Raw genomic sequence first — 14,074 nt, forward strand, 5'->3', positions numbered from 1 at the left:
GGAGACGGTTTGTTATGGCTGAGAATGTCCTGATCATTAAACAAACAGATTTTAGGGCCTGGAGGCCATTTCACTAAACAATTAAATTAACTTCTGTCTCACGTTTTATAGATGAGTCCATAATGATTTTTATGAAGATTTCTATATCAAATATGACTAATAAAAATATAAACATGCTGTTTTTACACCCCCTGCTCATACAGCACCGTTCCCTACACAATGTGTTATTTACTCACACACTGTAAATCAAAGTTGGGGTGCAGTTGGTTATCTAAATAATCTATAACTTATTTTATTATCCAAGAGTTTTCTCAGTGCATTTCAGTTACTACTGCAAGATTTAGACAAAACTTTACCGCCTAGTTTTCCAACTTTTTCTGGATTCCTGCATTGGGAAGGAGGGCGTTCGTGTTGCATGGCGTTCTGCTCTCCTTCAGGCTGAGCCGTAAACCTCGAGAGGAAACTAAAGGGTAGAGAGCGAGGAGCTAAATAAAATAAAGACACACAACATATACAAAAAGTAAGACTCTTTAGAGTCTTACTTAAGACTTATTTAAGAGTATGTCTTACTTTTACTCTTAAGAGTAAGACTTAAAAGTCTTAATCTTCAGCATCAAATTCAGCAAAGGCCTATTAGCGAGTCATTCGGTATCTTATAACAGGGATGCATCTAAAGGCTGCAGCTCTTAAGGACTAGAGTTGGAGACGCCTGGTGTAAAATAAAACGGAACGTTCAGAGTCTGAATTCGCTCCATCCTGACTTTGTTATAAAATAATTCAGGTCTCTCCGCTTAGACAGCTTGCTGTGGAGGAAAGATACGCACGGTAATGTTGCAGCTGGTTACAGTATTTACTGAAACCGCCTACAAAACTGTTTGATCTCTCACACTTTCTGTGTTCCTCTTATCAAGCGATTCAGAGACTTTTATCACTAAAGGATTCATAAGAGGGAGTTGGGTAGATTTACAAATACAATGTCCGGTACAAGGACTAATGGGGAGTGAAAAGACCTTGGCATCTCTCCAGGTTGGTTTTGTTTTTTCTCCTCCAACCATCTTGTGAATAGATTCAGGTTTAAAGGTCTCATTTTTCCACTACATTTCCGCTTCTCCTTTTGCATCCAATTTAAGATTCCCGATCTGCTGCACTTTCTCTTGGAGTTCACTGGGATAGTTGAAGCAATGAGGTCTCATTGCTTTCTGGACACATCTTAAAGGGAGAAGACCCAAAGACAGATCCAGAACTCTCTACTAGGACGATTTACCTTCTTCTGACTTGGGAACATCTTGGAGGCCATCAGGACTAACTGGATGGTTGCCTGGGGGGGACAGATTACCAGACTAACCATGAAGACATAATCATATCTATGCAGAAAATGGGTGAATTTATCCTTAACTAGGCAACTTAAAGTGAGGGTGCATTCACACCAGCACTGTTTGCTTTAATTGAACTCTAGTTTGTTGCCTAAAAAGTTCAGTTTATTTAGGAAACTGAACTTTGGTTTGCAATCAAACTGATTCGCCTACAAACTTAGATCCCTGTTCGGTTGAAGTGAACTCTGGTTTGGTTCAAATGAATATGTCCAAGCTGATTTAACATGGCTGATGTCTCTTCCTTCAAATTAACTGAATGAATTAGTTGACCATTTGCCTTTAAAATCAGTTAAATATCTGCCTTTTCTTAATGTGTTTTGTTGATTCTTGGCTGTTAGCTAAAAGTTCCCAACAGCACTTAGATTTGTCTCCTCCTCTCTCTCTGCCATGAATTGACTGTAAAGTGATCCTGGTCTACTTTGTGTTTCTGTCTGCAGCCTTTGTTAAGTCTGTAATCAGGACTGATTGCTCCTCTTTTCGCCTCTAATTGGCTCACATTAACGTCTGATCTCCCTGATTTCTACCTCCTCCTCTGATCCTTCCTTCCCTCCCTTCCTCAGGTGGCATTCAGCTCTCCCCCGAAGACTTCACCAAGGCGCAGAAGTATTGCAAGTACGCCGGCAGCGCTCTGCAGTACGAGGACGTCAGCACAGCCATCCAGAACCTCCAGAAAGCCCTGAAACTCCTCACCACCGGCAAAGAATGAACTCTTTGTCCGTCTCCAGTCTGACTCCTCCTTCCTCCTCTCCTTTTCTTCCATCTCAACCCCCCACCACTTTTTCTCCCCTTTATCTGTCTCCAAACTGGCCCAAAGTGAGCCAATGGCCACTCTCAAGCGTCAGACGAGGACACGATGGAAATCAGACGGAACAATGGTGGCCTGTGTCCACCGCCGCTCCAATCGACGGGATAACTGACCAACCGACTGCAGGACATGTGGACTCAAAGCCTCGCTAGTGACTCCCTCCAGCTGGTAACGAGCTCATCCTCCTCGCCGTGGTTCATATCGCTCTGACTGCAGGTTCAAAATAAAGAAGATAGAAAACAACATCTGTAGGTCCAAAACTCCAACCTGAGTTTGTGTCATTTTATCAACTCAAGCTTTTTGTCAACAGAACTGATGTCAGTCAATCTCCCCAGAAATGCAGGAGTGAACTCACTGATGGCTTCCACTGCCAGGAGGACTTTGTGTTTTTAGAGCTTAGGTTTGATCCACAAAGCTTTATTACAAATATAAACATCAGTTTGGATAAATAAATCGTGTAATTCCTGCAATAAATCGTTACACAGCTGGATCATTTGATCCAAACTCAAATTAGTCAATATCAACATTAACAAAACCCGTATTTTGGCTGAAGTTACTTATCTGAATTTAATCAAATGATTTTCAACACTTAATGATAATTGTGACTTAAAGTTAGTTTTAAATTCCTGTTTATTTTCACAGTATTTCAGAGTTTAACAGGTGATGGGATTTGATTGTAAAAACTTAGGATAATCCTTTTACTGCTGGAAAACTTTATCTGGAATGTTTGGCTGATGCACATTAAATTAATTTAAACACATTTTTCTCTTAGTGCTGTTAATTTTATGCTAGTTTCCTTTTTGGGAACCTTTACCAAGCTGACTACTGGCGCCAGTATTTGCTTGATTTCTCAGTATGAAAGCCGAGACTCGGTGCTTATAGTTGCAAATTACTGGACTGTGACAACAAAACCAAACTTTTTAAGCTCAGCATAGATGCACCAACTGCAGCCAATGTTTCTCAGGTTTTAAGAAATCTTTCCACTCTTATTTGAATGTTCAATGCTGAACTGAAACCTTTGAACACCTGATAATAGCCTCAATGTTGAATGTTAGCTCACAAGTATTAAGAGTTTGGTTTTTTGTTTGGTTTTTACGGCGGTATGTTGATTTAACATGCGGACTCGAGCCATTAGCATGCTACTGTAACATTAGTCCTTACCTGCTAAAAAACATCTTGGTAGGTCTTATCTGATCTTTACAATCTGTTGATATAAAAATGAAAACATCCTCAGCTTTGCTCTAAATGTCTCATTCATCACTAGAAATTTGTACAATAAAGGATCAGAGGTTGTTTGAATTATTTGGTAAACTAATCATTTCCCATTAGCATGCTAAAATTAGCTGTAGAAAGCTGTTGCTAGTTACAGACATGCCAACATGATTTTTTTAGCAATTTTATACTACAGTGGGAAATTCTAGCTTTGACGTTTATCCACAGTTTTGTTTGTAATATTCACTCATTTATTACAAAGTGCACTAGAAATTAATAATTTGACCCAGTACCAGTAAAGTGCAGAGGTTGATGGAATGAAGTTTCATACTTCGAACATTAGCATGCTTAAATGAGCTTTAAATGAGCTTTAAATGAGCTTTAAATTAGCTTAAATGAGCTTAAATGAGCTTTGTCGTTCAAACTTTACTTTTACATGCTAATGCTAACTCATTAATGGACATCTCAGCTAACTCTGTTTTAAAATCTAACATATAAATAAAGAAAACCCACAGCTGTATTTTAATGACTAATAAATACACAACACATTAAAAATATATGATTTGACTTCATTTCCACTAAGAAGATAATGCTAACACCAGCATGCTAAACTAGCTTTACAGTAGCATGCTAACCATGCCATCATGCTTATGAACATTTTCCCAACTTTATCCTTTGAACTTAAAGAAAAAATAGAACAACTGTTCTTATTGTCTACTAATTTTCCATAAAGTGTATTAAAAGTGTCATTCAATCCTCCACCGTTCCTACAGGAAGTCGTATGGAGCAGAAGTTAATTAAAGGCACTAAGCTGGTCAGATCTGACCATTATAACCAGTTAACTATAATTTTAATGTTACATTTAACAAGGCACAACCAGCTAATCCATGCTAACATTAGCATGTCAGCTTTGTTATAGTGAAGCTAAGTTGCTAATAAACCAAGCTATCGCCACCTGTTGTGTTCTAGGTGGCATATAGATAATATAATAAGTGAATTAACAGCATTATTTTCTTCACTGTGAATAAAAAGCAAGAGTTCTACTGACTGTTCATTACACGCTACAACCTGAGATCCAGACTTTGAAACCTTTAACCTGTGATAAGCACCACTTCTTCATCTGTTAAAGGTCTAGATGCTTCCTGGATTGAAACAGCCAAATGCTTTATGTTACCATGACTCAACACCTACAAGTGGGTGGAAACTGATTTTTACTATTCCTTGACCGAGCTTTTGGCTGCAGATTAAACCTTTTGTTAATTTCTTTTCTTGGACACCTGAGATGAATTCATTAAGTGGAACTGAACTCATCAGACTGAGACTGAACCAACGACAAACAGCTGCTTTCTGTCCAGCTAAACGCCAGAATGGATTCAGTCTCATTGTTTATCCTGTTTGAACTGTCGACATGCGTCTCACAGATTCATATGGAAGAAACCGTAGAGAACGACGCAGCCGGAGGACTGCAGAGTGGGGGGGGAACCAGCTAAACCTTTTTGTTTCTGATGTTCACTGTCAGCCGACGGAGACGTCGCGCTGTAGTCTGAGCTTTAAATCTTTTTTCTGCATTTTGATTTTAATCTAATCTTTATCAGCTGATTTAGTAACTCAAGGTTTTCACAAGGTTTGCACGAATCATCACTGCAGTTTGAATAAAATATCTGAAATGATTAATTGTGTGAATATTTGTCACATCTAAAGAATCTGGACATTTAAAAGTTTTTTTTTTTTCTTTCTGCAACATATAATCTGCATTCAGTCAGTTTAACATGACTTGATTTTCTGAATGTTGGTCTTATAAAGGCTCTTAAATGAGGAAAACCTTTAGACTGTTCAAATGTTACTGACAAGAGTTTAATTTATCTTTACTTATTATGTAAATTGCCTTTTTCTGAGACGACTCACAAAGTTGAAGCATGGCAGAAATTATTTTTAATAATCAGTTGGTATCAGTGAAAAAGGCTCAACCTGCCTGTTTCTGATGAGCCGTTTGTGTCGCACTAGACAAATATTCACCTTGTGGAGAAACTGATTGTGAAATCGACTGAATGATCAGTCAGAGCTGGATTTGTGAAAAGGAGATTACAATCATCAGTTCAAAGAATGTTCTGATTCAGACGTCAGTCGGTCCAGATGGCGACCCGCAGTGAGGATGAGGATGAGGATGAGGTTACGTTTCCATGCCTACAGTTGGATCAAGAACCAACAAGTCCAGCTTTTAAAGACTACAGTCAAGCAGCAGGATGTTTCAGTGTTTCACTAATGTTCACAAGATAATATTTTAATTTAAAATTTACTCATGTAGGTTATAGTACCAAGGGTCCAGTTCTATACCAACATGGTATTTTGCAAAAGCTAAAGTGCTAAATTGAACCATATTGATCTAACTTTTTTGCACCTACCTGTACAGTTCACTCTTCAGGAAGGGATTCTTTGAAACAGACTTTCCAGGTTTATATTTATTGATATGGATGCAGACATCTGACTATTGAATATTGGTTAATCAGATTGAAATTTGTTCCATTTGATTAGTAATGTTGTTTTTTAGACAAACCTGACAGCGATGTTGTATTTGAGAATCTTGAGAAGTTTTCCATTGCAGAAAGTTTGTAATGTTTGAACCAGAAGTTTCTACAAAGTGCTGGAAAAGTTGAAGACCTGCATAAATATCAGGCAGCTGCAAAAAGCTGCCCATGTAGCCGGATCCTGCTTCACCTCCAGGTGAAATCTGTGACCTCTGACCCTCATCTCATAAACATCTACAGGCTGAAGGTCACAGCTTTAAGATGCCAGTAGAATCATAAAAGCTGCAGAACGATGAGACCCAGATGTTCCTCCAGCATTCAGCCTCCTCTCCACGATCCGGTCTACGAACACCAGAAACAGATCTAAGATCAGGTAAACCTGACCTTTCTTAAACTTCACTAAACTACAAGCACATATAAAATAAACTCAAAGCCTCAGTTTACCTAACTGAGAGATTTGTTTAAAATTTGTGTTATTGATCAGAGTTTTTCTCTCTTTAAGTTCATGAGCAAGGAATGCATATTCACCTCGTAATGTAATTCATGTATTTAAAGAGGCGGCATGTGGTTTCAGTTTGAAGGAATCGGCCCCTGGTGGTCAGGGAGTCGAAAGGAAACCACAAATCTGCAGCTATGACCTCTTGTTCTGACCTTTCAGTGGTCAGATCTGAATCAGTGTCCAGGTTTCAGAAACAGGTCTGAGCCTTTTATACACCACTCACAAAAACTTAGGAATAATTGGCTTTCGGCTGAATTTTATGGAAATAGTAAAAAGTTCATACTGCAATATTATGTTATGAAACAGGCATTTAAGTGGAAGCAGCAGTGCTGATGTCGTCATCTCAACCAAACGGGTATGCTACAACAAAAACAGTCAGTTTCTCAGTAACGTGTCGTCTGACCTTGAATATCATTTATATTTGACAATAAAGTCTCCTGCTGCTCCCAGGCAGATCTGGGATGTTTTCACTCCAGAACTGTTTGTTTCGCTCCAATCAAACTCTAGTTCTTTTGTCTAGAAAGTCTGGTGTGTTTGAACTGCAAGAAGAGCAAACTAGTCTTATAAACCTCAGTCTCGGTTCGGTTGAAGTGAATTCTGGTGCCGTTCGAATATGTGAACACCAAGCAGACCGGAGAGCGCTCCAAAAGCCGAAACTGGACTACAGCGCACGGCATTCTGGGTAAATAAAATGAAAACAAATGTGAGGAACGTTTGTTGCCTCATCATGATGAGGTCCTGTTGATCAGCTGTAAAATAAATAAATAAAAACGATGTTCAAACACTAATTCTGATCAAACCAGGACATTTAACGGTTGATTTATGCATCAAACGCCAGTTTTGAATTTTGTTCTTAAGCTTCTCATTGAGAACAGCAAGTTGGTACAGAAACACTGAAAAGGCAGACAAGATTTTAGACAAAAGTTCTCATTACCGAAAAAAAAAGTAGAGTTTTTGGTGCAGCCTGAAATTCTCTGGTTTCCTTCAGTCTAAAAACAAGAATATAAGATAATAATTAGGGCTGCGTTCTCCTCGTTCAGGTGGAATAAAATAGTTTTACTTTCCATTTTCTGTAAGTTGTGTTCCATGATGAAGTTCATCCACTCTGCTCACCCGAAGCGTTTTCTCTCCATCTGTTTGTTTTTAGGGTCACTTCTCACCTTGTTTTCCTCCTAATAGAAGGGAAACTCTGCAGCCTGAAGCAGAAAACGACACCTTCTGTTCTGCTCACGTATGAAACCTCCAGGAGACCAAAGTAAGCAGAGTTACAGGAAATGGGATGATGTCATGTTCAGATCATTAAAGGTCGCTGGTCCGCGCAGGCTGTGGGAGATGTCATGGAAAATGTAGTACGTGTGACCTCAAAGTTTCAGACGAAGACTTTGAAACGCTTGCAGCACAACCGATCCTCTGATTTGAAACAAATCCCCAAAGTTAATCAATAGCAGCATAGCAACCACACACACAAATATTTCTATTTTTGCATCAGCTGCCCCCTTTACAGCATTTCTACTTCAGGATTAGGATTTCCAAAACCTCAGCACCAGTCTTAGTTACTCTTCTATCCTTTCATCCGTCATCTTTTCTTTTCCAAGGTTGAGCTCACTGCTTACCTCGGTCCAGTTAAAGATGTCACAAATATGTTTGTTTTAAGGCTACATATTTCCAAAAGTCTTCAGTTCAAACCTTGGTCTTTAAATTTAAATGTTCAAAATGAATTGTGGCTTCACTATATATAATTATTTATTGTTTTAGCTTCACATATTTTGGTGTTGCCATGAAAATTGACAATATATTTTGCTGCAAACTAATCTGAACTATTTGGAAATAATGAATTTGTCCTCATTCCCAAAATCCTCTTCAATAAACCTGTTTTTTTAATTTTCATAATTTCATGCATTTCTATTGACCATGTAATTGTGAAATTTGGCATTTTGAAAATAAATTCTCTTAATGGAAATGTAGAAAAAACTCTGGTTTGTTGATAATAAAAGTTTTGGCCAAAATAAGTTTATTTCTCAAAACTGCAATAGAAAGACTTTTTACATCACAAGAGTCACATGATCAACAACCGGATGTTGCGACTGGCACAAACCACGAAGAAGAAGAAACAGGAAGTGGTAGAGGATCGTGGCCTTGCATAATTTTTAATAACTTATCACTTGAACAAACGTATTCATGGGATTTTAATTGTGTTTCTTATTTAATGGAAACAATGAATTTGTGAAATTGTGTTATTTTTTTTCAACATTAGCGGAATATTAAAGTTTTGGACAATGGAGCCGCAGCTTGTGACATTGTTTCTTTTTTGTGGCTCTTTTCTTATTTATGCATTTTTACTTGTATATTTTAGTGAGTTTGTCCATTTAAAGTATTTTTACTGGATGGTTGGATTATTTTTGGTAATAACCTTCTGTACATTGGAGAGAAGTTTATTGTGTTTGTTCCATATTTGAATGTGTAACGTTTTGCTGTATGGAAAACAGCAGTGCTGGATTTCCTCTCTTGGTATTTTAATACCTAAACTTTATCAGGCAGGAAATAATTTGGCTACTATTTTCAGTTGGTGCCTCGACTTGATAATTGGTAGGTTTTATTAAGTTTTGGACATATTTAATTTGAAACGAGGACCATCCAGTTCAGTTTGGATGGTTCTCTTTGGGTTTAATCTTCATCTGTTTCCTGGTCAGAGTTTTAATCCCAGCTGCTCTCCGTCTCCGTGACGTCGGCCGTGTCTTCCCCTCCACATGGTGGTTCTGCTGCAGCTGACAGTCTCTCTGAGGCTCCTTTCACAACCATGCAAATCTGTGCAGCATCCTGAAGCTCTTATCGGGAGGAAGCTCCGACCTTCAGAGGCAAATGAGACGCATGAGAGCAGCTCACCTCAGGCTGCACATCCATCTGCTCTGAGACGGAGGCGTGACATCGCTTTGTGACTGGATGAGGCTGAACAGATGAGTTTATGATCCAAACCTGCTGATTCTGATCAGACCGAGGCAGAAACCTGCTCTACGATCAGAGTTACCAGGATGTGTCGAAATGAGAGAAATGAACCTCTTTAGGTTTTAAAAGATGCTTTTATTTTATGTCCTTTGCTCCTTGAGGGTAAGAACTGTGTGAATATAATTATTATCATTAGTTCTAACTGTTCATCACCAACTGCAGCATCTGTTCATCTAAAATGTTAAGAAACTTCAAACATGAATGTTTAAGGAAATAAATGAGTTTTTCACTTCCTAGAATTTTTATATGTGCAGAATTATTATGCTACAAAATAAAAAACACATTTTCCATCCCACTCTTTTATTTTTGAACTATTTAAATGAGAATTATAAACAACTTAAAACTTTCCAATAGACATTTCTGACATAAAAAATAAAGAAATAAAACCAGTGACCAATTACAGAACGCCTCATTTAAATAACATGGAGTCATTTCAGTTTCTTCATTCCTTCACAATAAACTGTATGTAGCAGCAAAATGTATTTTTAAAGAACCATTGATTTCTATTTTCAAGATTTGAAATAAAGATAATTATGGATGGATCTTTTTTTTTTCTGTGGGATGGAAAATGACAATAAAATCAGATGTAAAACCATAACTGGTGCTTTTATTTGTGTCATTATTTCTGGAAATTCAATGCAAATATTGCAGTAATAAAAAGAAAAATATTAAAAGCTTATAACTACATTTAAAACCTTTAGCTGATTTTTAAACTTTTTACATCTTAGCCAAAATTATTGTCACTTTAATGAATTCTTTTTAAATGTGTTTTATTTTTAGAATTTGTTTGCAAGATGAGATAACCTGATGAGATGTTTTCATATTAAAATAACAGTTTAATTAAAATAAAAGTCAGACATCTAAAAATATCGGATGAAAAGCAACAAAATATAACATCCAGTAAAGTCAGACATACGACGAAAGAAAGTCATTTTTAAAAAATCTTTAATTCAGACGATACAACTTTCCCCTTAACCCCGCCCCCGCCTGTGAATCCGGGTCAAAGAAGCGAACGCACCCCGCCAGAGAGCCGCACCAACACCTTCTTCTTCCTCCTCCTCCTCCTCCTCTTCCTCCTACTCCTCCTCCTCCTCTCTCCGCCCTCTCTCTGCTCCTCAAACTTTGGAGACTTTTTGCGCCTCAGCTGAGACGCGTTTGGGATTTAGCAGGTTTGGAGTCTTTGTGAACTTCTTCATTAAGAAAAAGAAAACTCCGTTTTTCCTGAGAGTTTGCAGAGAGTCAGAATGATCCTGCGGGGGGATCAGCCGCCGCTGCACTGAGAACATGTGAGTGTTTTCAACTTTATTTCCAGTCTTTGCGGACCTGGAGATGCTGCTGCGGCTCCTGCTCGTCTCCCGCTCCGAGGTCTAAGTTTGAGTTTAGTTTGAAGGGCTGCTGGGAGTTTCAGCTCCTTAATTGAATGCAAACGTCCAGCTGCTGCAGCCGCTCCTCAAACGTGATGCTGGATCTGGCGCAGAGGAGAAAATCTTTTCTCTTCAGCTCTGCGGTGGGAAATGTTTTCCATGGATCTGCTGACATCTGCGCAGGTTTTCAGTTTGACATGAGAATCAGGAGAGATCGAGTTAAAACAGCTGCTGGGGGGAAAGTTACGGAAAAAAGTCATTGGTCAGTTTTTATGGTCAATTAATTATATTTTTTATAAAACGTTTTTGATGCAAATTGCATACAGTTTCACCCACTTTCATATATTATTACTATTAGCAGTGAAACTAAATAATCATTGACCTGCAGTTTTTATTTCCTGTTAAATCCTGTTAAATTCAGTTTTATTTCTCTCTCTGTACTTTAATCTGGGATGGAAATAAACCTTTTAATGTTTTTTAAACGACTAAAACAGAAAACCAATCAGGATCAGTTCTGTGGTTTCCCTCACCCAGTCTTTAAAAAGGAACATTTATGTCTAAGTGAACTCAGAGGTTTTGAAACTATTGATTTATTTATTTTAGTCAGTTATTGTAAAGTAAATAGAAATAAATTTCATCTGAAACTTGTTTCATTTTTTATTTAAGACTTAAATTTGTTTCGTTTGTCAACAACTTGTAGAAATGACCTCCAGTGATGTAAAGAACATTTTAAGTCTGATTATGTTGTAAGTAAATAAAAAATATTAAAAGGTAAACTTGTTTTGAAATTTAAACAAACAAGATCAACGTTCCATCAGTTTCCAGATATTAGAAAAATTCACATTTTCCCACAACTCTGAATGTTTTATGAAGCTTTTCTCATGTTTCTCATTTTAACTTGAATTATTCAACTATCAAATTTATGAAAAATTATTTATCTAAAGAAAAGACCTGGATCGACAGAAATGCACCGTACTGAACGTTTCATTTTGTCTCATTAAAATCTCGATGTTGTATTTTTATTGGCATCAGAGGAAAAGAGAGAAAATAATAAAGATTCATCATGATTTCAATAAAGGAAAATGTTTGTAATACATAACAGTAGCAGCTGATTGATTGTCAGGACGGAGCTCCATTCATCTCCTGACTGTCTTCCCCACAGCATGATGCTGCCACCACCATGTTTCCCTATAGGGATGGTTTGTTAAGGTTGTTAGTTTTCTGCCACATGTTGCATTTAGTCACTTCTTCAAAATGCCGTTTGTTCTCTCTGAGACCAGAGATTAAAATAGAAACTTCTGCTGTTTAGTTAACGTCTAAAGGAGCTTTTTGGATTTTATTTAGAGGTAGAAGAAAAGTGAACGCCATGCATTGTCTTCTTTGCTCCACTTTGTGTTAGTCTTTCATTTAAAGTCCCGATAAAGACCTTTTCTGGTTGTAGCCTGACAAAATAGAAAATAGCTTTGAGGGACGTTCATGCTTTTTCAAGGCGATGTCATCAGTTGAAACAAAATGTTCAGCAATTCCCTTCAATACTGAAACAAAAAAACACTTTCTGTCTTTCCATGTTTTGAAATCTAAAAATAAAGTGTCACTTTTGTCTGAGTTTTATTGTTTATCCAAAAACATTTTGGGTTCTGCTGGGATGAAAATCAGCTTCTGGAAATTTAAAACCCAAGAACCGTCTCCAGTTCTGTTGTTTATACCTGAAACTCAGGTGACTGATTTGATCTCAACTCATAAACTCTCAGAAGGTCCTGAGACTTTCTGGGAAAAAGAAAGTTTTCTTTTTCTTTCCATGGCGGTTAGATGGCAGATGATGGTGGACGGCTTTGAGACGAAGCAGAAAACATTTTCTAGGTTAAAATTTACTGTCAGTTTTATTTGTCTAAAATGATGTGAAGCAGCTTTGAATGTTGAGTTCTGCTCGTTTTAAGCAGGTTTTGCTGCTGACTTGTCGTCACGCCTGTGAACTAAAGGAAGTTAAAAACTTCTCTAAAAGTCAGTTTGTGCTACAACTAAAAATCAAACTGCTGATGAAGCTTCAGTTCAAGTTCAACCTGAACATTGAAGTTTATTTTGAATTAATCTTTAATGATTTTTTTTTTTTGTTTGTCTGTTTAAGGGAGAGATGATTATACAACAAACTTTTTCGCAACGTTTTTTTGAGGTGAACATGATCTTAAGAAGTTGTACATTCAGCCCCAAATCTAATTTTTTAGTAGATTGTATTTCATCCTGATGTTGTGGACAGCGATGGGAACCAGCTGAATAAAAAGTTATTGCTTTAATCCTAAAGCTCAAATCATAAACATTAGTTCTGCTAAACCAACACAGGATTTAGTGGAAGCAATTCAAACTGGATTTTCCCCAGAAAGGTTTTAACTCTCAAGCTCCAGTTTAATTTTGACATATTTTACATGTTCTGTAATTCTCTTCAATATTGCATTTGTGATTATATTTTGTTCTCCACTGTTTTATTTTGTTTCTGGTTTGGATTAAAGGCTTTGTGGGGGAAAATAGAGAAAACTGAAACTAAATAGTTTTAACCCACTTCAAAATAAGAGCATGAATTTGAAAGTTTCACTGCTAGAGGAATTCTTAAATCAATAACCAAAACTTAAATTTATTCAACTAAAGGTAATTTAGGGGAATCTAAGTGCACTAAAGGTTTTCAAAGTTAGCAAAAGTGATAAAGTACAGAACGAAAAATGAGTTTAGCTGAAGTGAGTCCAACATTAGTTTGGGAATCCAAACTTCTCAGTTTTTCATCCAGAATCAATCTGGTCATTTATTCTGGTTCAGCTGCAGATTTAAGTCCAACTTGACGTTGTTGAGCTTTTGTCTCCATCAAAATATGAAACCTTTACCAGATCATGGCGATTTGAGCCTTTGTGGTTCCTCAGTTTTACAACCTCAAACTATTTCCTTTTACCTTTGGAGAAATGTTTGGCTCTTCTTAAGCTGTTTTGAAATTCTTCTTGAAGGACTTTCCCAACTTTCTGCTGAAGATCAAGATAAGTGATTTTGTATTTAGTGTAAAACGTGACTGCAGGGATGTTGGAAGAGTCGAGGTTCTCCAGAGAACCGCTCCACTTTATTTAGACTTTATCAAAGAAGGTGTTGTTTAAGGAGGAGCCGCTGCTGCCATGTTACCTGTGGAGGTGATTCGGCCTGAAGTCTCCTCACGCTGGCTGCTGTTAACGAGGCGAGGCGGTGTTAAATAACAACCTGTTGACAGGAGGGGGGGGGGTCAGCAGGTCCAGCTGGAAACGCAGCTGATCCGTTACTGG

The 14,074-nt window shown here is 37.5% G+C and overlaps 2 protein-coding genes across 10 annotated transcripts in view; both read left to right on the forward strand.

The window, feature by feature from the left end:
* Window positions 1-5,061, forward strand: part of vta1 (vesicle (multivesicular body) trafficking 1) — a 39,586-nt gene extending 34,525 nt beyond the window's left edge. Inside the window, exon 8 of the mRNA XM_032585328.1 lies at window positions 1,934-5,061. Coding sequence (XP_032441219.1) covers window positions 1,934-2,079 — 146 coding nt within the window. The 3' untranslated portion in view covers window positions 2,080-5,061. The remainder of the gene's footprint in view (window positions 1-1,933) is intronic.
* Window positions 5,062-10,517: 5,456 nt separating this feature from the next.
* adgrg6 (adhesion G protein-coupled receptor G6) overlaps window positions 10,518-14,074 on the forward strand; it is a 70,410-nt gene continuing 66,853 nt past the window's right edge. For 3 of the 9 annotated variants that reach the window (XM_032585392.1, XM_032585395.1, XM_032585396.1), the window contains exon 1: window positions 10,518-10,703. In XM_032585392.1, the coding sequence (XP_032441283.1) occupies window positions 10,702-10,703 (2 nt within the window). In that variant the 5' untranslated portion in view covers window positions 10,518-10,701. The remainder of the gene's footprint in view (window positions 10,704-14,074) is intronic. The other 6 variants (XM_032585394.1, XM_032585393.1, XM_032585397.1 and 3 more) reach the window with 3 other exon arrangements.

This window comes from Xiphophorus hellerii, chromosome 15 (genome assembly GCF_003331165.1).
Source record: "Xiphophorus hellerii strain 12219 chromosome 15, Xiphophorus_hellerii-4.1, whole genome shotgun sequence".
Classification (NCBI taxonomy): Eukaryota; Metazoa; Chordata; class Actinopteri; order Cyprinodontiformes; family Poeciliidae; genus Xiphophorus; species Xiphophorus hellerii.